This window comes from Myzus persicae, unplaced genomic scaffold (genome assembly GCF_001856785.1).
Source record: "Myzus persicae strain clone G006 unplaced genomic scaffold, MPER_G0061.0, whole genome shotgun sequence".
Lineage (NCBI taxonomy): Eukaryota > Metazoa > Arthropoda > Insecta > Hemiptera > Aphididae > Myzus > Myzus persicae.
In genome coordinates this window covers 49,123-73,028 of record NW_019104027.1, presented here as the reverse complement: position 1 = coordinate 73,028, position 23,906 = coordinate 49,123, and the positions used below count along the sequence as shown (strand labels likewise).

At 29.6% G+C, this 23,906-nt stretch overlaps 4 protein-coding genes and 1 long non-coding RNA gene across 5 annotated transcripts; 2 read left to right on the top strand and 3 right to left on the bottom strand.

Annotated features, from left to right (window-relative positions):
* LOC111037769 lies at positions 1–1,600 on the bottom strand. Its single transcript, XR_002604910.1, has 2 exons — positions 1,485–1,600; positions 1–1,416 (listed from the first exon to the last, which is right to left on the bottom strand). It is a non-coding gene; the product is annotated as an uncharacterized LOC111037769 (long non-coding RNA).
* LOC111037768 (protein spartin) lies at positions 1,299–3,642 on the top strand. Its single transcript, XM_022320525.1, has 6 exons — positions 1,299–1,443; positions 1,501–1,631; positions 1,689–2,014; positions 2,108–2,578; positions 2,651–2,903; positions 2,971–3,642. The coding sequence occupies exons 1-6, from the start codon at positions 1,327–1,329 to the stop codon at positions 3,128–3,130; spliced, it is 1,458 nt and encodes a 485-aa protein (XP_022176217.1). The 5' UTR covers positions 1,299–1,326; the 3' UTR covers positions 3,131–3,642.
* Positions 3,643–3,857: 215 nt separating this feature from the next.
* LOC111037767 (uncharacterized protein C15orf61 homolog) lies at positions 3,858–5,587 on the bottom strand. Its single transcript, XM_022320524.1, has 2 exons — positions 4,836–5,587; positions 3,858–4,035 (listed from the first exon to the last, which is right to left on the bottom strand). Exons 1-2 carry the CDS (start codon positions 5,134–5,136, stop codon positions 3,908–3,910), a joined length of 429 nt encoding a protein of 142 aa, XP_022176216.1. The 5' UTR covers positions 5,137–5,587; the 3' UTR covers positions 3,858–3,907.
* A 1,270-nt stretch (positions 5,588–6,857) lies between these two features.
* LOC111037766 (UPF0183 protein CG7083) lies at positions 6,858–9,802 on the top strand. Its single transcript, XM_022320523.1, has 9 exons — positions 6,858–7,303; positions 7,778–7,860; positions 7,928–8,011; positions 8,076–8,119; positions 8,226–8,385; positions 8,450–8,684; positions 8,748–8,953; positions 9,024–9,106; positions 9,168–9,802. The coding sequence occupies exons 1-9, from the start codon at positions 7,240–7,242 to the stop codon at positions 9,481–9,483; spliced, it is 1,275 nt and encodes a 424-aa protein (XP_022176215.1). The 5' UTR covers positions 6,858–7,239; the 3' UTR covers positions 9,484–9,802.
* Positions 9,803–12,995: 3,193 nt separating this feature from the next.
* On the bottom strand, positions 12,996–23,733 carry LOC111037755 (influenza virus NS1A-binding protein-like). Its single transcript, XM_022320503.1, has 13 exons — positions 23,547–23,733; positions 23,220–23,341; positions 17,722–17,894; positions 17,247–17,446; positions 16,284–16,482; positions 16,026–16,214; positions 15,834–15,965; positions 15,624–15,750; positions 15,076–15,555; positions 14,883–15,008; positions 14,643–14,816; positions 14,386–14,556; positions 12,996–14,317 (listed from the first exon to the last, which is right to left on the bottom strand). The coding sequence occupies exons 2-12, from the start codon at positions 23,263–23,265 to the stop codon at positions 14,405–14,407; spliced, it is 1,998 nt and encodes a 665-aa protein (XP_022176195.1). The 5' UTR covers positions 23,266–23,341; positions 23,547–23,733; the 3' UTR covers positions 12,996–14,317; positions 14,386–14,404.
* Between the last annotated feature and the right edge of the window lie 173 nt (positions 23,734–23,906).

Here is a 23,906-nt window from a genome sequence, read left to right as displayed (position 1 = left end):
TTAAAATATTTAACATAAAATATATTATAGAAAAATGATACAGAGACGTACCTACCGATAAATTATAAGACATTTTCGGATGGAGACAAATCATTAAATACCTCACTTTAAAACTATTAAAAGTCCAAAAGCAAAGCAAAATAAAATACAAATTTTTGGTAAAAGAAACTTCACTTGGAGACTACTAGATAGAGGGTTATATTATAATTTATAACGACGATGGGAGACAATCGTTTAAATGAGTAGCATTACCTATTAGATATTCATAGTGAAATTAATGTAAATTAATGTAAAACCAGAAAACGTAATAGATTTGTTTACTAAACAACATTCTAGGTGTTTACAATTTATTATTCTGTTTATAATTACTGCCTTTAAGTAAGTACAAATGTTTTTAATTTTATTCTAAATTCTAATACAACTAGGCTAAGCTAACCTACCTCTGATATATTTTCTAGGTACTATTAGTATATTAATTGCTGTTAGTTATACTTATAACTATTAATTCATAATGCATAGATTTATAGGTGCCTACTTACTAATATGTGTTTTTACTATTTATCATGAATATGTATTTAAGCAGTTAGCTCCGTATACATCGTATAATATTAGTAAATGATAAGTAATAAAAATATACTAAAATGATTTTAAGTTACAATAGTGTAGAACAAAAGTCTGTGCCGATGTGATTATGAACTTCGAACACACACAGGTAAAAGTCAATAAATAATAATTATTATCAATTAGATACGTAAGCACGATGAGGCGTTTTTCTATTACTGTACCAACATCAATGTGCAAAAATGACATCGTCGGCGGCATGGGTGATGAGTCATCGGTAAAACAACAATAATATCATATTATTATTTAAATATTCAATGATAGTCGCAATCAACGAGTGACGACTGACCGAGTGTTCAGTGTTTAGCCACAGTCTGTGACTCACAAGTCACAGAATATTAATAATTTAGTGATAATACGTGTTTCAGTCTTCAGTGTTCATCGAACAACTCGCGCCCAATCGGGCGTTATCACTTCTCACTGACCGGAGCAGATATTTTAAATTTCGATTTTCAGCGTTTTCCGTCTGAGCGAGGTCAAGGAACGCGAACCGAGTCATTACGAAACATTTCACAATATATACCGATCTGCTGTGATACCGCCACTTTCATTTCTCGTCTTCGTAGTCGTCACTCGTAAATCAGTTGTCACTTGTCTTCAATCTTGATCACAACAGCATCATTAAATTCTGTGCAATCGACTCAGATATTTTTGAATTTTGTTTTGTGCTTGATCCGTTGGTTTAATTCCTGCTAACCTGGAAACATGGCCGCTCATGGTGAAACCGCCGAACTCTATGGTCGCGTGAAAGCCGCCACTGACAAATTTTTCGCCACTCTGCGCGAAGCCAGGAATCTTGAGACCCAAGGCAAAACAAATCTGGTGAGTTCATAGTTATTCTAATATGATTGAACTGCACTTACTGATATCTGTGTGTAGGCTTTGCTGGAGTACGAACAGTGTCTGAACATCATCGACAATGTCTTCTCGGTTCCACTAACTCATCCGACTGACCTGAGTCTTGAATGGACGGAGGTTGACAACATACTACAATACTTGAAAACCGAAAAGTAAGTGTACACAATTTTTGCGATTTATAATGTACTTTTAATACATGTTTGTTTCAGAAAAGAGATTTTAAACCGTATTGTTGAGCTGCAAAGGGATAGTGGTTCTAACATGGCCGTAGATTGCAGACCTATGCAAAGTCCTCCTTCATATCAGGAAGCTACCCGTTCCGATGAAGAACAGTCCTCTGTTTCAGAAATAGAACCTCCAGTTTCATACAACCATTTATCAGCAATGCTCAATGATTTACGTGTCGACATCGAACAGAGTTCAATGGCAATCCTATTAATTAGCTGTGATAATTCGCAAGTATTTTTCATTGCTGCTGATGGTCAAGTAACATCGCCATCAGAGAAATCAAATGTTAAAATTTTTATGCTCGAAGGTAATTACTTAATTAAAAATATTATTTAACTTAATCATTATTATTTCATAACTTATTTGTGAATATCATTATATTATTTTGATTTTTGTTTAGGTACAAATGGAGAAAGCACACAGCGATATTTCCTTTGTATTGAGGATATTTACTATCCACTTGTCGCCAATGGTTCACCATGTCTTCGAACAGAGTTTGGAGCATTTCTGTTTCCTGATATTGAGAATAGAAACTCAGCTATTGGTGTGTTAGTTCTTCCAGAACATTTGGAACTTTTCACAGATGTATTAGAAGATATACTTAAAAAATCATTGAGAAAAGAGTCTGGAAAGGCCCGAGAAAAAGGTCACAACATCTCAGCACACATTGTTAAGGGAGCTACTTTTCTATCAAACGGATTAGTGAAAGGTGCTGAAAAAACAACAAATTTCATGAACAACTCTACTCCTGGTTTACTCAACTATATTAATCCTTCTCAAAGTGATACACATGTTTGCTCTCCTATGAAAAAAGGTGTTAAGGTCGCTAAAAATGTGACGAGTACTGCTGCAGATGTAACATGTTATGTCGGTATGATATAATATAATTATTATTAAGACCAAGTGTTTTAATTTTAAATTAATATAAATGCCTTTTATTTAGCTGGAAAAATAGGTACGGCATCATGTGTTGTTGGAAAATTCCTTGCCCCTCATGTTCACAAAGGTGGAACTAAAATTTTAACGGGCGTTACTAATATGGATAAAAACGAAGCTTCCCAGAAAATGACAAATGTGTTTGATATAGCAGCAGGTGCAATTGAAGGTTTTAGCATTGTCTATGATGGACTTGAGAAATCTGGGATAATGCTGGGTAACAGTATTTCAAACAATACTGTTCTTATAGTTCATCACAAGTAATCTAAGATATTATAATATATTAACAGTGTTGATATTTTTGCCATTTGTAAATTTTTTTTAAAGGTTTGGTAATAACGTTAGTGAAGTGACTCAAGACACATTTGATACAGTTGGCCATGGGTTACGATTTACTAGAAGTGTAAAGGAGTTTGGGCCCAAAAATATTATCAAATCTACTGTTAAAGAAACTGGACGTGCCATGATGGTGCCAGAGAATGATTAGAATATTTTCTGTGGTTATGGAACCTAATTTACCTTGCTGTGATTAGAATTTTATTTTTTATATCTTTATTTTTGTTAATTTAATAATATTATTATTATTATTAAATAATGATAATTATTATAGAAAAATATTTACTTCCAAAAATAAATATGTTGGTATGATAGGTATATTATAATAATCATTATTTTATTGTTATTTCTTTAACGACACATTTTTGGTGGATCTTAGTAATATATTGCTTATCAATCAAACTAGTGTAGATACTATGAATTATATATGATTATATTATACTGATGCTATATAGTTTATACAATGTTATACTGAATTTGAATTGTTACAAATGTTGTTGGTTATTGGTAAATTTTTATATAAAATACATTAAATTTAAATTTATAAGCAATTTGTGTTACTTTTTCCTTTACTATAACTAATAAAAACTAATTTTTAACCAGAGATGAATGTTTACATTATGTACAGATCTTGTTTACAATTTCATTATATGTATATTGTTATATGTTGTTTTATTATCATTTTTGTTATTTGGAAGGAAATTTTTAAATTATGTGTAGGTTAGGTTAAATAATACAGGGGACTTATATTAATCACATTTTAAGCCATATATTTTTTCTGACAGTATTTTCTATTATTATTAATTATAATAATTTATTAACATTTTTATAATATATTTAACACCTAGATTAAATAATTAAATCATTTAGAGAATTACAACATTTATTTCAGTTTGGTCTAAAACATACTACCTATATTAAAATTATTTTAGTGTGTCGAACCTTTGTCTTCTTTTAAAAGAAAATAAACATAAACATCTCCTTCAGGTGTCTTCACTATTTCTTTATATGAAATCATAAAAACAGCAGATAAACCATACAAAAGCAATGGTATACCTGAAAAATTACATTATTTAATAATAATAAGTCTAAAAAGTACATTAAAGGTACAATAGGTACATTTAAAACAAATACTATGGGTTATTTTTTCAATCATAAATTTCTAGAACACAAATTTTGCAAATTTTTTCTCAATACCTATTTTGAATAAAACCAAATTATGTGTAATTAATTAAATGCATAACTGGCTGCTGGAAAAACTTAGTAGCATGTATGCCTCATCTTTAAGTAGTAAAATTTAAATAAAAAAATTAAATTAAAATATATGAGAAATTAAAAATGACGTAAGCTAATATTTACTGCAATTTCAGTGAAATAATTTAATGATTAAAGTTCAACTGATAAACATAATCTACAAATCATAAATTTAATTTCAATTTTAAGCTGAGATAACTTATTGAAAAAAAACGAGGAAACATTAATTTTCATAAAACTAAAACATAACCAATATTCATTAATGATTAATCATGATCCACAATTATAGAACATTAAATATGATGTACAAATGGAATACAATAAAATATAATTTCATAAAATTAATAATTAAATTGGATGAAAACCATTTGGGTTTCTGAATTTTTTTAAATAAATTGTGCTATGATTTATTAATAATGGATAAAAAATGTTTAATACTATAACATTGATATTCATTAATTGTGTAATTATTGTGGTGTTAATATTCAAGCTACGTATGAAATCTGAAAAAAAACTTTTATTAGACTTTCATGCAATCGTTTATTCCGAATCGTAAACCACAAAACATTGTATGTTAAATACATAAACCGTCAGTCGCTCACCCAGATTGACGATTTTTAAAATATTAAACAACCGATCCTCTACTTGCAGGTCTTCGTACGGCCTTTTGGTGCAATGGTACTTAATATACGGAAAACAGCCGGAGCGTAGAACGTGATAGTTTGAGTCACCGGTTTTCCAATTGAAGTGAGACCGGCCCCTTTGGTCATCGATCACCGAAGTGTATTTAACGAAAAATGACGTCCACGGTGGCTCGTTAGTTTGTCGCAAATAATTAGTGAGCACGATCGAGGCCTGGGGGAGCCGGTGTCGTCCGAAAAAATTTCGAGAAAAATTCGACATTTCGACATGTCCTTCGTCACGGACGACCACCACAGTACCACACACCACCACAGACTTTTATACTAAACTATACAAAAATCTGTGCACACCACACACGATCGTCGTGATAACACTCGAAACTCTGTGATATGCAAAGATGCTGATCAAGATGGATTATTGGATAACAAACCCATCTTATTCGAATCTAAGAATAAAGATAGTTTAAGCATAGAATAACAGTTATTCTATGATGGTATAAGCACTATACATAATATAAACAGCGCGAGTGCGGCAATTTCCAGCTGTTCAATACTGATTGTAGATATTCATTTCACTTTTTAAGCACGAGAATCATGGGTCGATGGGCAACCCATAAGCAATAACCATATTTTACAATTATAAATAGCTGTAGCCCGAACTTTCGAGTTTCGGACACCATCACGATAAAATATCAATATTCATTGTTATCAGTGTTATCACTTTTACAGAGCTGATTCGAGGGCCTAGCCAGGTGGTGCTTGTCAGTTGTCAGGGGCGCAACCTATTGAAAGAGTGGAGGAGCGCAAAGCCGCAAAATTCGTTACATTTTTTATGACAAACGGGGGCACGAAATTGTCATCGTGACAGGACGGAATAGAAGCATAGACCTTATACTAGTAGTGCTTAGTATAAGGTCTATGAATAGAAGATATAGTGCTATGAAACTTTTGAAAAGGGTGATGGCAGTGGCGCCGAAGTCTATGTCCGACCCACAGATATTGAGATATATACTAATACTTATTTGTGGTCCCGACCTCTTTCGGCAACACTTTATTTTCATCATCACTTGGTTATAAGTATTAAGTAAATTATGACTTATAAGTAAATTGTGGGGTGGCAGTGGTTGAAATTAAGTTCATTCCACCCCTGTTCTGTACATATTAATATTGTTGACATAATAGTTAGGAACTAATTAACCTCAAGTCTATAAACGGGAGAAGTTATGAGAGTGGTAATTTCAAATTGGGAGTCCTAGGCCGGCCCCAAGTACCTCCCGCCAAATTGAGCCAATGCGTCAGACAACGATCACACCGCGCATAACTGATTAACACATAGAAACAATAACTGACGAGCGAAGGGGATATAACTATAGGTAATGAAAGTCGACGGACAACTCACAACAGAATTATGGCTGCAGTTTCCAGCACTCAACAGCTATAATATATGTAGCGATTGAAATTGACGAATGTGCCCATGACAAGACTAATCGAGCCGAAAGTTGGTGGTAGGTTACCTACTGACTACTTTGTAGTGACTGCCGAGTGCTGACTGCGCCCACTGAGATCGACGAGGGTTCGGTGATGCTTACACGCCAGACATACGTAAAAAATTAATATGGATTAATAAATACGATGTTGAATGATGGCCACAGCGGATAGATAATTAATTTATCATAATAGTAATGATAGTAATAATAACATAGGACACTAGTCAGCTGATACAGATAATGGGTTAAAAAATGATCATCTATACCTATCTATACTCGAATCTGTGGTTGTACACCTTGATCGGGCTTGATTGCGAACAATAACAAAAACAACCGTTGCCTACAACACCCCCGCAACACCCGCCGACCAAGGTTGGTACGTCGTCCGCCGCCCGCACATCTACGCCGCGTTTAATGTTTATGTTCCGTCAGCTGATTACCGACGACCATATACTGATTACGCGACCGAGTTGTATAATAATATATACGATATAGGTATACCTACGCCCGCCGCGGTACTGCAGTAGCAGTTTGTGTTTTTAATAGGCTATTTCGCAGTTAGCAGCAGCTGATTTATTTGTACTTGATATTAGAGAATTGTATAAATACGTTCGTGATCGTTTCCTTGCGCTGTTGTAATATTATTATAATCGTTCCGTCGTTTAAAGGCCAATCGGTCATTTACGCAATTTTTTATTTTTTTTTGTTCTTTCCCTAACGGACGTCGTCAGCCTGCTATGCGCCTATGTCATTGCCGCAACTCTCTCTCTCGGAGGCTGACGTCTTTTTAGCTCAGCCGTAGCTCGATATTGTAGTGTTAGCGTTTATGGTTTTCTTTATTTATCTTCAACATTAGGTCATTTAGGTGTGAGAGAAAAATGTTGACGTTGGACGTCGTGCCCGAGAGGTCTCTGGGATGTGAACAATGGGAATTCGTCCTGGGTAAGTATCCACAATGATATTGTATTCGTTTTTTACGGTTCGCGCTCACCACAAAGTTCTCAAAAATCGTCGAGGATTGACATATACACTCAGATCTTGAACAATTTGGCTTATTGTAGTTCGTCAAAACAATATCTGTAGTTGTGTTGAATTTTTCCCAGATTATGTGGTTTTTATACGGGATACCATTTAGAATGTGATCATTTAACAAAAGACTGAGTAGATTTCAGCATAGTATTGCATTACAACCTGTTGACAAAGAGATATTTATCACTTACATCTGACTATTTAGTCAAAAAACTTTTTTCTTCCTAAATTATTATATTTTTTTAATTTGGAAATGTGAAATCTTATGGGTTTTGGTAAATATTTAAATATAGCACTGATTTATTTCTACAATTAATAAATCACAAACAAATGTTATTTAGAAAACATAATAAAATAAGTACCTAAACAATATGTTTTTGATATTAGGTATGCATTTTTGTCAAGCTGTAGCAATAATTCAGTCTCAAGTTGGCATTATAAAAGGAGTTCAAGTTTTGTATAGTGATAAGGTAGGTACCTAATTTCTAGTAGTTTTATAATTTAACTTTAATAATATATGTTCTTAAAATTATACAGAACCCTTTAGATATTGATCTCATATTAGACCTTCCTCAAGATGGTATTCGATTTATATTTCATCCTGTATTTCAGCGTTTAAAGGTAAACTAATCTATAATGTCTTAATAATATAACCCTAGCCAATTTTGCTTTATAATATTTTTAGGTGATTGAAATTGTTAACCTGAAAAATATTAAACTGAAATATTGGCAAGTATTCACAGTTATATATATTTTTGTTCATATACTTTTCATACCTTACTTAGTTTCAAAAACTAAAATAAATTCTCTTTTATTATTTTTATAAATTATATAGTGGTATGGTGTTTAATGCTCCAGAGGTGATGCCCACCATCCAACAAGTAGAACATACATTTGGTGCTACTCATCCTGGTGTTTTTGATGCTGAAAAACAAACATTTACATTAAACTTTAGAGGAATTTCATTTTGTTTTAATGTAGATTCTAAATTTCAGGTATAATTTATATTTTTATAAACACTGACACTATAATAATTAACATTGTAATTTTTTTTTTAAGGCTGGTAGTGCTCAGTGTGGACTTGGATCTTTGCAGTTTGCTAGTGGAACTTCCCCAAATGTTAGTCGTGTTATTATATTTTCTGGGAGTCCACTTCCTGGTCAAGATATTTTGAATATTCCATCACATCCGTTATCTTGCTACAAAGGGTTAACTTATTTAGAACGATTAGAAGTTCAAAGAGATCTTAAAAATACGAAAGGATTTATGATACAATTATACTTGGAAGGCTCTGGTAATGTTAAATAAAATTATTGATTTGAATAGTCTTTAATTTGAAATCAACTGATTAATATAGGTTCAAACCGTGGTCGTAAAGTCACGTATAATCGTGAAATTAATTTTGGAATGTCATGTCAAGATGTTACTTCTATGTTAGGCACCCCTTCACAAGTTTTTTATAAATCTGAGGACAAAATGAAAATACATTCACCAAATGTCCATAGACACATATCTGTTCCCAGAAGATCGGATTACTTTTTCAATTATTTTACCTTGGGTTTTGTTAGTATCTATTTAGTAAAATATTTTTAATTAAAAAGATTAGTTTAATATTTATAAAAATAATTTACAGGATATTCTTTTTGATGCCAAAACACACAAGATAAAAAAATTCATTGTGCATACTAATTTTCCTGGTCATTATAATTTCAATATGTAAGTATTTAAAAATTAAAATATTTTAGTAGTGATTTAACTATTGGTGGCTTTTTTCTAGCTATCATAGATGTGAATTCTACATTGCTTTGACTTCAGAAAAATCAAAATACAATCTGTCGAATGACTGTAAAAAGTATGATAAAAAACCAAAGCCAATCACCGTGAATACATTTACCAAATGGGACGAGATATCTGAAAGACTAAAACATAGTGAAAGACCTGTTGTGTTAAATCGTGGATCATCTGAAAACTCTACCAATCCATTTGGATCAACATTTTGCTACGGTTACCAAGATATGGTATTTGAAGTTATGCAAAATCAGCATATTGCTTCTATAACATTTTATAAGAATGACAATGAAAATGATGTATGACGAAAATTAGTTGCCACGTCCTACCCAGTGGCCTTAATGTGTTTTTATAACCAATCAGTCTCTTACCATGACTAACAGTATTTAAAAATTTAAAAATTGTATTGCATACCCAATCTCAGTGTACAAAAACAAAAAAAAAATACTCATTTAAATATAATATATTATGTGTACACAATATCTAATCGTATGTGGCATATTTAGTTTGAGGCTAGAACATTTAATTTGTATGGTCCTATACAACTAGTTTTTAAGTATGAAGTCAAGTTTCATTAAATATAAAATGTTAAGTTTTTCCAAATCTTTTTGGGGGAAAAAAAAATGTGTTCAAGTAGTTTTTAATTTGAAATATAGTTTTATGTATATACATAGCAATATATTTTTCTTGCTATAAATGTTTGTTAAAAGTGTTCTTAATATTATATTTATTTAAATGTTTAAGCACATCATTAATTGTTGTACAGTTAATTAATTTACTAAAATTATATTTATTTATTTATTTATATAGAAACTTGACAATTTTAATTACCACTGTCTATTTATTTTATTAATAATTATTTTCTATCTAATTTTATTTTAATATTCAGTAACTTAGTTAAAACTACTTAATTAGATAATTTAATATAAATTTTAAAAAGTGCGATGTATGATCTCAAACAAAATAATGTCACATAAAATTTTTTTTATTAGTAATTGCTGGTTCCATATTTTTTCAACTATACAAATAAAGTAATTGATCATCTACATCTTTAACCCTTATATTTATGCATTTGAAATGTATGAAATTATTCATTATATTTGAATTTAGATAATACTTATGTATCTAAAATATGGTCCCACAATCTCTAAATATATCAAAATGTTCAATGTTGTGATAGCAATAGTACTTGTAATTGAATTGTATAACTTTAAATTTACTTATTTATATCAATATTTTTTTTTTATAAAATAGCATAAGTTATTAGCTTAATATTTTGTAAGACTTAAAATATGAACTATTCCAGGATCCGTTACCACAATACAGAGTATTTTTGATGTTTATAAAACACGTTCAATTATTGAATTTTTGTAAACTCATTACTTTCATACATTTTTTTTTCTAGTTGACAATCAGCAGCATTACTACTTATTACTAATTGAAGTGGAATCTCATTAATTTCTATTGTTGAAGTAACAATATAATTTCAAAGGAAGTTATGATGTACCTACCTAATAACGTCATAAAGTAACATAGTATTTTAATGTTATTTGAATAAAACTAGGAAAAATGCTTGATATCTCATTTGTAATTTTTTTATTCAATTCTGAGAAAAAGAAGTGATACTCCTAATAAAATGTATATTTAAATAAAGTCATCTATATCCATAGATTATCAACATATTACCTTGATTACCATTAATTAAAAGTAAAATTATTCAGTATCAACAAGTAAACAGCATAAATGCCGGATTCTCAATTAATGTAACTTAAGTATAAAATTTGCAAATAAACAGCATAACATTGTAAGGGTGAATCTGCCGTAAGTTGGGCAGTTACATGTATACGTATATTTACGACATTACACCCTGAAACTGACCTCTGTGACAATAAAATCGAATTATCTAAACAAGGCCATCTGGTACATAATGTTACGAACATTAAAATTTTTAAAAAAGTCGACCCTAACAAGAAGTTTAGTGATCAAACAACTGTAAGTCTTCCATTCTTCATTTTGGATTGGGAGCCACAAGCAAACAGCAGACATATTTTATGATATAAAAAATGTGTGCTAGGTACCTATCATATTATAAAAGTGGAATCTCCAAGGAAAAAAGAAGTGCCAAAATGCAAAAATTTGTCACACTCAAAACTACTGTTTTAAAACACTAAAGTGACAGAAGGATACACTTCGCTAAATTGCTTTAAGTCTAAAAAATCAAAGGTGAAATGCGCAAACTGTGGTGAAGGATAAAGCGCAAATTGGAAAGGTCATAGGATGCATCACCTATAAAAATCCAGAAGAAAAAACTAACCTAAAAAAAAACTACAGCAGTACAAAGAATACAACAAAATCCTGTGAAAACAGTCACTGAAGAAGTCTCTTTTGCACAGATGGCTAATTCTTCGAACAAAAATTGTAAGGGTCCACTGACTCAAACCCATACACAACAAAAATAATGTACAGTCGTTATCTGACGTTATGCCAGTATTAACAAAATTAAATGAGGAATTGGACGGACTTGAAAATAGCCAGCTGAAAACCAAAGCTCAAAAGAAGTAAGACCAGCTAGTAAGTCTAACATTGATGTAATTGTAATGCAACACTGTCAAAACATTGCCCTTCGGACCAGCACTGCAGTCTACCGGTTGGAAAGAAAAAATACAATTCAACGCGACATAATGCTGATTACATGGCAGACAAAATCCAAAGGTTTGCTAGCAAACAGGAGATGACACTAGATCACCATGTCAATCCATTGGCCATCAAATTATTAGACAACTTCAAGGACATCTGACATCTTAAGCGTCTAAAACCAAACAACTTAGTTAAAAATTTTAGATTAGGCAGGAGCCACTTCATTTGGAGTGACTCCATCAACTAGTAAAATATATACATATATATATATATATGTGAAATATATATAATTGGTCAACATATTTATAAAGACCTTTGGGTCATTTAAATAATAAAGCCCCAGGGAACTTTAAAAAAAATATATTTTGACTTTTTTGGGTTCATTTTGGGACATGTTTTTGATTATAAGAGCGTATTTAAAGTTTTTAGTGCTTTTAATAGTTTATCAAAAATCAAGCACTTTGGTAAATATTTTTAATGGAATTAAAGTCAACAATTAAATTTAATTTGAATCAAGAGTATTGAATGTATTGGTTTTTTTTTTATTCATATATAGGTACATATAAAATATAACAAAGAACCCAAAATAATTTAAATAAATAAAATGTTTAAAGAAAAAATTTTGCCCCCCTTACTATTTTAAAAATGGGGAGCAATTTCCCCCTCATAACATCTCCAGTTTACACCTATAGTGCCCAGTACCTTAATATTTGTTACTTTTATTACAGTCAATTATTTAAGTAAAAAAACAAGATTTTTGTGTGATAAGTTACTTAACACTGTCAGCATAAATAATAAATAGGAATTTTTCTAAATGCTATGATCAAACCTCCTTAGCTTTTCCCCAAAATCTGTATTTAAAAAAAAGTAATATAGCTCCAGTATGAAATAACTAATAAAAACATATCAGCATAAATAATAAAATAATTGACTCAAGGGGGACTTATATGTAAATCTTTATTGATTACCAATATATTATCTATTCTGTGGTTATTCTGTGTCTTATCAGGAGGGAATTTTCCCAATGAAAATATACCTCATATACTGATTTTCTTACAATTTTAAAAATAATACAGGTACTATACCTAGTACATACTCACTATTTCCGAGTCCGGATAACCATAAAAATAAGTATGAGGATGCAGACATTATTTTATTCTCATATTAAAACAAAGTAATAATTAAACACATTTCACTTTATTCTTAACTTTTTAGGTTTTTGAAACCAATCAAATAAAAAAAAATATACAATTGTTTGACAATCATTAACATAGTAAATTCTGTTATTATATTTATTGCTTAAAATCAACTATTTGTTAAATAATAAAATACATTCAGGAACTAAACCAAGTGATGTTTCTGAACAATTAATACATCAAAGTTTTTTTGTTTCTTAGTAACAATATTTGTGTTCAATATATTTTAAATGTATTTTTTCCTGAGTCCATTACAATAAAACGATAAAATACTAAGAACAAATAATAAAGTAAAATAGTATTTTAAATTTCATTTTAACCTCTTAGGATTTACATTTCCCAAGATGTTTTATTCTTGAAATAAGGTCGTGGCCTAAGTTATTGTGTTCAAGATAATTATTTTAAATCATCAAACATTTGTCACTTTGAGTAAGTACTCGACCATAGTGTAAATATATTCATTATTTAAATTGCTGGTTTAATATAAATTATTTGGTAAATAGCCAATTCACAGTTGAAACTTGGTTCTTAAATATAATAATTACTAATATCTAAAAATTCATAACTATCCATAGTCACACATATATATTATTTATCAAGGTATTTAAGACTGGTGACAGTGTTCAATATTTTAATATTTTTTTTGGCTAATACAAATTGACGATAACTTGAACTTAATTTACATATTATTGCATTATCCATGTGAATACACATGGTATTATTAATTAATATTTTGTAATGGGATATTGAATGGGATAAAAAAAAGGTAAAGAATTAATTTAAAGGCATATTGAATTCTTCCTTATTCACTGTAATTATTCTTAGTAATAACTATTAAATATTATATTTTATAGATTTACTGAGAAATGTATAAGATTATAAATTATGTGTTAGGTAAAAAAAATAAGAAAATACTTTTTTTTTCAATAAAAAATAGCGATAGTGTAAGATTGGTCAGCAGTTTTAGGTATTATAAAATTTTCCAGAGTTATCCCTAAAGACGGGTCAGATAGGGAATTCACTGTGAGCGTTGTAAAAGAACAACACTGTTAAAATAAATATTATTTAAATACAAAATGTTTGAAAAAAAAATATATATGTATGTATAAAAAAAAATTCTTTTCTTTAATTTACTCTGAGATACCATTAGAAGAACCATTTAAAAATTCACAATCATTAAAATTACAGACTGTATCAGTTGTTGGAAGTGGAGATGCTGATTTTGAACAGTTATTTCTTGGGCTAAATCTGGTCCATTCATCCATGGATTCATCCAAAAATTCAATACTATTCAAGAATTTTTTACCTAAAAAAAAAAAATTAAAAATAATGACACCAAGTAACATAAATGTTTTAAAATGTATTAATAATTACCAGAGAAACCCCCAACAGCTTACAATCTATTCCCAACCACAGCAACTCCTACATTAGCACGGGGTGTTATCATGTTTGGACCTGGAATCCACACTCTTTCGTTTGGATCATACATTTCAGTAGTAGCTAGTGATTGAGTTCCGTCAGAACCACCAACAACATATAATTTTCCTGTAAAAATATAATAAATATATTATTATATGAATTTAGTTTTTGGTTGAATGAGCAAGATTTATAATAAAAAAATTAATGTTGACCTTTGATATGCGCAAGTCCACAACCACGTCTAGGTGTAATAATTGGTTTAATAAATGACCATGAATTTGTCTCTGGATCATAACACTCGACAGTGTTTAAACAATTCCAAGTATCACAACCACCAACAACATATACTTTACCATTCATTGCACATACACCTGCTTGGTTTCTTCCTAATTGGTTTAAAATTTGTATTACATATAATTTTTTATTAATCACTGTATTTTAGTCAACCTTACCTGTTTGCAATGGAGCAATACTAGTCCATTTATTTGTATTTGGATCATAGACATCACTCTGTTTAATTCCGACTTGACCATTCCATCCACCAATGCAATATATTTTACCATTCAGTTCACAAACACCTAAAAAATTATATACATATCTTGGGTAACTTCAAACAATTTGTACGACATCAAAAATATTATTTACCAGTGTTTGATCGAGCAAGTGGTAAGGAAGTCACAGGAATCCACTTTTTTTTAATCATATCATAACATTCAACTGTAGATAATTCTGTTGTTCCATTGCATCCTCCAACTGCATATACTTTGTTATTCAATACTGCTATATTAAATCGCCCACGTGCTTCACACATGGGTTCAAAAGTTTCCCAAACATTTTGTTCAGGATCATAAGACTCTACATTTTTTATACATTCAGTTCGATCATAACCTCCACATACTAAAAGATTGTTGTTAAAATTAGCACAACCAATAGCACATTTCCCAGATGTCATGAGAGCTAAAGCACAATAAAGATCTGGCAATGATTCTTGCGACTCAGCTCGGCTGTGCAATGGTGATGGTTGAGTAGAAGGTGGATTTGATAACATAGATACATTTAGTTTTAATTTTATGCTCAAAGAACATAATTGACCTTTTAGTGAGCCCAGAGCAGAAAAAGTATGTTCTAAACACAAAATAAATAACAGTAAGATTTATGATACTACTATGATAGATAAAAGAATAAATAACTACCTCCAACACAAGTAACACCAAGTATAGTCCAATCACTATCAATAAAACTTTCTCTTCGTTCGTGCATTTCTCGGTTGCATATCAAAACTCTAGATTTAGCCGGTTGTATTTGACCTTTACGTCTAGTCTAAAGTATACAAATGTTATGGAGGACATAATAATGAAGTTATTTATAAATTACATATTTAATAATTTAATATTATTATGTACCTTAGGAATAGATGTTGTTTTCTTGGATAATTTTTTATAATCCTGTACAATTTCAGTATCACTTAACTCTCCAGACGGAAGTTCTGAACAATCCTGCAATATGTTGTCTAATGCCAAGTATAACATATACGTCTAAACAAACAAATAATTACGATTTAAAATTAATCCAAATACTTAATTTTAATACTTTACTTTTTCCATAAGACCATTAAAGAATGTTGCCGGTTCATTCTCATCATAACAACGTTTAATCCAATCTAATACTAACTGAGATACAGAATCACCTGTACTCAAAGTCATCTCTTGTTTTGTTTGACTTAAAATTTCTATTTGTATGCATGGCAATGAAAGGAAAGTTGAAGTTTCAGCAATCTCTTTCATCTAAAATGTAAAGTTAGAGATATTCTAAATGTAATGACAATTAATTATTTTTAGCAGTATTAGGCTTACTTGTGCTGATATAAATGAGTTAACTTGGTTAACAAACGATATGCTTGTTGATATACAAGGAAGAGAACGTATCTCAATACAATTATCAACAGTTAAGTATTTCATCATAAAACGAGCCAACTCTTTTGCAATACGGTCCATTTTTAAGTAACAGGCTGCTTGAAATATTGATTTTACTTGATAAACATTTGCTTCCAGACTGAAAAACATAAAGATGAATCAATAAAAATCTATTCTTAGTGTAATTTTTAATACCTTAAAAGTAAAAAATTAACATGAACCATGATTATTTAGGACAGTGGAAGATACCCAAGCACAGATTGTTTTATAGCATTGGAAAGGTATATGTTATTAAATTAAATAAAAACATTTAAATGATTTAATTGAAAGCAAAAATTAAGTAATGTATTTAAACATGCAACACCCATCTTACTGCATTTTATTACAAATGTCAATATATTATTGCTGAGAATATTACTTATTTGAATGAATAAAAATGTTTTATATATTATTTTAAACTAAAAAAAAAAATATTTGATAAGGTTTTATCATTTTAATACTTTTTTTAAATAATTAAAATAATATCAATAAAACCATTCATGTTAGATAATAAAAAAACTTTTTGTTCACATTGGTATGCAAACCAAAAAATAGCTTTCTCAATCCCTAATATTATATATTATGCACAATTAATTATTATTTAATAAATATTAAAATTATTCAATATTTATACTGAAAGGTTAAAAAAAATTATTAGGTATAATATGCCTTTAGGGATTATTTTTTCACTATCTTAAATTTGTGCAAAACTCAAAATAGTGTAAGTTATTATAAGGAAAACATACTGATGATTTTATTTTAATACAGTATTTAAATCACATTAAGTTTGCATGTTTCTACATAGACATCAAGAAGGTAATGCTGTTAGAGTTAGATAAATAAATGGTAGCGACAATGCGTTACCGAGATGTGTAGGTGTATTCGACGAGCTTCTCAACAGCAGAACAATCGCTGAGTGGACCAGTGGCATTCAGTGTATATGTTGTTATTGCTTCTCGCTGTGAACCTTTCTTTTCTTCATCATCAGTGCTAAACATCTCCATCAGAAACCGACTCGAGCTGGCCAACACAGCACGGTGACCGTGTAACTCGCAATTTCCCACCTACACACACTCATGGTGGTCGGTCTACGTTTCAAAATAGTCAACACTTCCCATCCAACCCACAAATTACAAAATAATTTATTTAATGAAAAACTAAAATTCCCATAGTAAATTTTCAATAAACCAATCTTTTAAATTTACCAATCTAATATTATATTATTTGTTCTTAATTGCATAAATTATGTCAATCTAAAGTACTCAAATTTTAATTAAAAGTATAATTAACTTTACTAGACCCAATAAGTTTAACAGTCATAATCAATGATTTAACTTACATTTAATATAACATCACAAAATGTTCGACTTTTGCGCATCATGTTAAGTGAATTTAGTAATACCGTTTGATGATCTTCGTCTTCCATCACAAACATAGCTCCTGTATCACAGCCATTTAAATCGGGACTCATATTTTTGCCTGCTGCAACTTTGTCGATGTTATTATGCCCATCTAAAATTCAAATAATTCAATATAGGTAACTAATAAAAACTTAACCTAACTTATTTTCAAAATTTAAATAGATAATAATTTATTTAACTTTCTATATGTTATAAATATTCACCCATTAATATTCAAATAAATATATAGCTATTTAGTCACGTAAACGAAAAGTTCACAAAATATAATTTATGTTCATATTATGTTGTATGTAAGATACCTACACCTACACACTTTGCAAAATAACATTTAAAAAAAATTTTAATTGACCATGAATTAACTATTTTAAGTAAGAGATATGACGTATCATAAGTTGAAAAACAAATATTAACGAGTAACAAGGACCCTTGAAAACTTTTAAAGATAACTACAAATCTAACTTAATAATTGTATACTATTTATATAATTAAAATATAACAAAGAAATCTTCTTTCAAACAAGAAATATAGATGGTTAATTTCTGAACATAATTAAAGCTATATTTTTAATGCATCAATAGTCACAACAATTATAACATTAAGTTTGTTGATGTAAAAAAATGATACCATAGCGACCCGATTACTATTTATTTGAAAATGTAAACTACATATACTTTAATGGCACCAATACACGACTATACAAGGGTTGATGAATTGATTTGACAGAAGCACTACAATAAAAAAAAAAGTAGTGGGGTTAAGGGAATAACCTTGATTTAAACGATAGGTGAGGCGCACAAATTGACTTGTCCCTCTTCTTCCTCTAAAGTTATAGATACCCTGATGTAATACCTATTGGATTTACTTAATATTTTATCTGCTTATTCGATATTGACCTTGTACCTCAATATCGTGACTAGTTTAAATTAAATTAATAATACATATATTTATTTTATGTTTATGTATATAAACGTTTTATTGATTTTCGAATGACGCACTCAAATCCACCAACTTCCAACATATTATCAATTGAACATTTACAGTCTAAAAAAAATATTTAAAAATAGGTAGATAGGTCAATAATAATAATAAAATCACCGTCGAAGTATTGACTATACATTGTTTAGACTTCTTAAAAGTAAATACATCGGGCAACGGGTTAATACATATTAGCATATTTTGTTTTTTTTCATATACAATAATATCGTACCGGCAAATTGTATTTTAAGAAGTCACTATAGTAAGATATGGAAAAATTAATATGCTTATCATGTACGTTCCTAATATTGGATAAATAAAAGTATCTAATATCAGTTCCCAATCAATAATTAATTAAATTTAAATTAATATTATGTAATAATATATTAATATGTTTAATATCTGACAACTAAACATATTGTACAACGTAACATTAAAATATAAAAATCTCAGCAGATATAATATTCTCACATTTAAATTGTTTGATAAAACTAGAATTATTATAATAGCCTATAGGTCAATCGTCAATGACTACAGTCTACAATGGAACAGTGTTGGTCCAACCAAAAGTAAATTTGTTATGTGCTTATGTAGCATCCCATTTTAGACGGTGATAATGTACATTGATACTATAAGAGACCTACATTTTTAGTCAAAATGACATGAGTAAACAACCATTAAATATAAAACATTTATATTTTATGCAATCGCTCAAAACATCACTATATAACACAAAATAGTGCATAAAATGTAACCTAGTTTAGTTGTTTTTAGTATCTATTACACCATTCAAGATAATAATTAATATTATAAAAAGTAGTACCTATATACATACAAATGCATTCACAAGTTCAAAATGTTAAGTAACGATAGTTTTGTTTTGATATAAACTAAGACGATAACCGACTTTTGTTGTTATTCATCATTGTAAAATTAAAAATTGGGCATTTTATTCCAAAAATAGATCTAAAATATTGTATACTATATATAGTAATATCTGAATAGCGTGTAATCATATATTTGTTAATTATGTAGGTATTTGGTATTTGCCCAGATCGTTGATATTTTGACATAAATCAAAGGAATAAGGAATTGTTATTCAAATAATCAAATGCCACAACACGAATAACTTGGATCCGGCTTAATAGTCTTTAAATAGACCTTAATATGCATGGTAACATAATTCCTTCTAGAAATACTAAAACACCTTTCCACGAACATCATTTATAATTGTTCAACTATTTGCAGAGAATTTTTCTAGTTATAAAGAAATAAAAAATATCATTATAGTAGGTACTGTTACGTTATACTTATTATTATTTGACACGAGATCGGGACCGAATTTCGTGAGGGGACATTTTGCTGGGCAGGATAAAACCTTGTAAATTCTCGGATGAATGGAAAAATATTAAAAATACGGAGACACCAGAATTCCTGTCTATTTTTAACGAAATAAGGTAAATAGATTTGATGAAATTTGGTCGTTGAATAAATTTGAGTTGTTCCGATTTCACTATTTCGGAACAACATTTAAATTTTAAATACATAGTTTTAATTATAAATAGATTATAGGGGTACACTACCATAGATTACATCATCCTAGATATAATGTATGACACTATTTACTATACAGTTTACAGTATAAAGTCAGGTTCACAACTCGCAGTGTCGTTTTGAGTTTAAAATAGTATTCTGCTTACAGGTAACGTGTGACCAACTTTTTGTTACCATGTATTACACATACAGAACACGACACGACGAGTTGTGAACCCCCTTATTCGACCATTAAAGGTATAAACACAATACCATATAAAAATGGATTTGATGTGGTGAATGGTGTTCGTAGTTCACGTTTACCTTTATAAAATACAAATTTTGAATTTTCTGATTAGAAATCAGAATCATATTGAAAATTATAAAAATTACAAGTTCAAAAGTATTACCCACTGTCCAAATTATTTAAAATCGTTTGAAAGTTAAATTTAAAATGGATATAACTGCTGTAATCGAATTATTATATTAAGAATTATTACTTATGTTGTTTATATGCACTACAGAACAGGCTACAAATTGATAAATTCCAATGAATTGAATTATGCCATTAGCCATTTGTAAAAAATAAATTGCAGTGCAAATTGTTGACACTTAAACCAAATTAAACTATGAAATACTGTTCATAACATACATTATTCAAGGTTTGAATTTAAATATATTTAATAAGTACAAATTATAACTTGTGCTGTATGATAACACAACGCTAGAAAATAGTGATTCGCGTAATAATCATTATAAATATTATTAAGGTCAAAGTAGTATTTTAAACTAATTGATATGCTTAGTCAACTAAAACAACAATATCACAATCCTACATTATTATAAATTACAATACAAATTAAATTTCAATAGATACAGTTTTATTTTCAGTGTAATATGTTTTTTATACTATTGTGTATAGTTTAGAATTTATTATTTTTAGTATTGATATAATGCATTAAGTAATGCACAGTATGATGTGGCTACATGCAACAACTTGGTTTAACCAGAAATCATAAAATTAATATTTTTTATATGAAACTTAGTAATATACATTTACTCTGAATACTTTTTTTCAATTTCCCCATAAATATATATCCAAAAAATTGGCTATAAAACAAACTATAATTTAAGGAGACCGGATTCACAAAGCAAAATAAATCTTGTGTCATATTATGTTATCATATAATAATTTATGAATTAACTATTAAGTATAGCCCTCTCTCATGTCGTAGTACCTCCGCTGGGAGGCCTCTACACTCAGTCTAATCTGTCGTTATTTATTTTTATTTATTTCATTTTTATTTAATTCATCAATTGTTCTTATTGTTCTATTTTATTGTAACAGATTGAATAAAAATCCTTTAATAACAAAAAAAAAAAAAGTATAGCCCTAGTCAATGAGACTAAGTTTCTTTAAAAAATAAGAAATATCATGCATGACATCTTCATATGGTTTTACACGACACTATAATTCTTTGTGATCTTGTTTTGGTGGAACATTTGTGTATTCAAATATCATACTAATAAAACCTCATAATTGTAAAACCATTAGGATTATTCTACTAATACAGGGCATTAACTAAGAATCTCAAAAGTTTGTTACAAGACATATTTCGTGTTTGTCTGAAGTAAAAATATTTAATTATTTTCAATCCTGTTCTTCAATCACAATAGCCACATAAAACAAAACTAAGATGTTCACTAGAAAAAAAAAGATCATAAAAGAAATATAATATGTAGAACTTAATTTATATATTTTAATTTTTATTACTTATTGGGATGATTAATAAATATGTTAAACTTTTACATTACATCCAAGTATTTACTAAATTAAGATATATAGATTCAACACATGAAATAAATTATCTATTGTAACATTATCGGGTATCAACCTATCTAATCCTCATTCATGTACACCTTGCTTTAATTTCTTGATTGATATAAATTCGTAGATTTTTTAATTCAAATGTTAATATATATGAATATTTTTTATAAAGGGCTAGGAAATTAAAGATAATGAAGTATTATGGTAATTTGAAACTTACAACATAAGATAACCACATAAAAATCATAAATGTTAAATTTATACAATACCTACCTACATAATCTTCATGCTTTAAGTTATTCAGAAAGTTTACAACAACCAAGTAAATTGTATGAAAGTATAGGTACATTATATTACATTATGATATAGATTATTCACAATCATAAATTAATTTGTAACTTGTTATTAGGTACAATAAATTCATTTATATATTAGGTATAATAAACAATTTAAATAATTTATATATTCGTACTTTGATTCTGTTGTAACTTTGAAAATTGAATGTATTAAAAACACATACCTACTATTTAACTAAAAAATGTCCTAATTCAGTGATAATTTAACCAATTAACCAGGTATTAACTTTGTGCATTAATAGGTACACAGACAACTTTAATCCTTTAAGTTTCTTCAAATTAAATTTTTTATCAATTATCAATTTAAAATTTTTATTATTTTATAACCCTAATTATTTACATATACAAATAAATACAATTTAAGTGTTTGTCTGCACATTCAAAATGACTGATTTTGAACTGATTTCGATAGGCAGAGAGAAGTTTAATAAGGAGGATTCAATGCTAGGTACTTTTTATCCCAGAGTTCAAGAACCGGAGGGTAGTATTGTATCACTCATGCATTTTTTCTAAAAGAATAAATATTTGTTTTGCTTATATTTTCTGGTTGCAATATTGGTTCGATAGAAAAATAAAATAAATAGTTACCTACCTACTAATATTTAATTTGGTTGTCACAGGCAAAAAATATACTCTCGTAAACATATAAATCTGTTAGTTTATTATTCTTTTTTTCGTTGATAATAAATAATTATTATTATAAGTATAACGTTTTAATACATACTTGGCAAGAAGCCGTTGGTCTGTGCGTGTTTGTTGTTGTGTTCCATTTTTCTCGAAATATACGTATTAAAGATAGAGGTGTAATATATAATTAGGTATACCAGAAACACTCAAGCTCGGGATCTAGTGTAAATGCGGAATAAAAATAACATTTATATTACGACAATAATAGCGACGAGCTCAATTAATTGTACCACACAGGGTATAACCATAGTGACAACTACCGTGAAGTGTAGTATAATGAACGCAAAAGTCCATTGCATCCAAAACCACACACAACACCGTCGCAGGCACACGCATAAGCGCAATGGTACACCCGATTACTTACTTCGGAGAGGTTAGAGAAGAATTTTTTTTTTTTTCTTTTAGCAAATAACTACAACTGTCTACGACGGAATAATAAGTCGATCGATCGAGAGTGCCGAAAAGCACATGTTGCGTCTTCGGCTCCGGTCGCGAAAAGAGACGAGATTTCGAGAGTGCGACTGTACGGCCACAGTACGGGTCGCCGTATTATCGCCAACGGGAAACGACGCGAGCTCCTCGATTAACCGCGGTTTAGGGTAGCGGGGTGGGCGGGCGGCGCGAGCCGGCGCGGCGTGCCCCGTAGGCTGTACGATGGGTTCACGGAGCTCACGCACTCCGCCCGGACCCCCACTCAACCGCGCCGGACCGAGTTTTCTGTATC

Excerpts from the sequence above, each read along its gene's own strand:
- LOC111037766 (XM_022320523.1), top strand. The coding sequence starts at position 7,240 with ATGTTGACGTTGGACGTCGTGCCCGAGAGGTCTCTGGGATGTGAACAA. Across the intron at positions 7,304-7,777 it reads ACAATGGGAATTCGTCCTGG|GTATGCATTTTTGTCAAGCT; the intron begins GTAAGTATCCAC and ends TTTTGATATTAG. Across the intron at positions 9,107-9,167 it reads GGTCATTATAATTTCAATAT|CTATCATAGATGTGAATTCT; the intron begins GTAAGTATTTAA and ends GCTTTTTTCTAG.
- LOC111037767 (XM_022320524.1), bottom strand. The coding sequence starts at position 5,136 with ATGTCGAATTTTTCTCGAAATTTTTTCGGACGACACCGGCTCCCCCAG. Across the intron at positions 4,036-4,835 it reads TTTAAAAATCGTCAATCTGG|GTATACCATTGCTTTTGTAT; the intron begins GTGAGCGACTGA and ends GTAATTTTTCAG.
- LOC111037768 (XM_022320525.1), top strand. The coding sequence starts at position 1,327 with ATGGCCGCTCATGGTGAAACCGCCGAACTCTATGGTCGCGTGAAAGCC. Across the intron at positions 1,444-1,500 it reads CCCAAGGCAAAACAAATCTG|GCTTTGCTGGAGTACGAACA; the intron begins GTGAGTTCATAG and ends ATCTGTGTGTAG. Across the intron at positions 2,579-2,650 it reads AGATGTAACATGTTATGTCG|CTGGAAAAATAGGTACGGCA; the intron begins GTATGATATAAT and ends CCTTTTATTTAG.
- LOC111037755 (XM_022320503.1), bottom strand. The coding sequence starts at position 23,265 with ATGGAACACAACAACAAACACGCACAGACCAACGGCTTCTTGCCAA. Across the intron at positions 15,556-15,623 it reads TGGTGTTACTTGTGTTGGAG|AACATACTTTTTCTGCTCTG; the intron begins GTAGTTATTTAT and ends TTTTGTGTTTAG. Across the intron at positions 15,009-15,075 it reads ACTTGCTCGATCAAACACTG|GTGTTTGTGAACTGAATGGT; the intron begins GTAAATAATATT and ends ATAATTTTTTAG.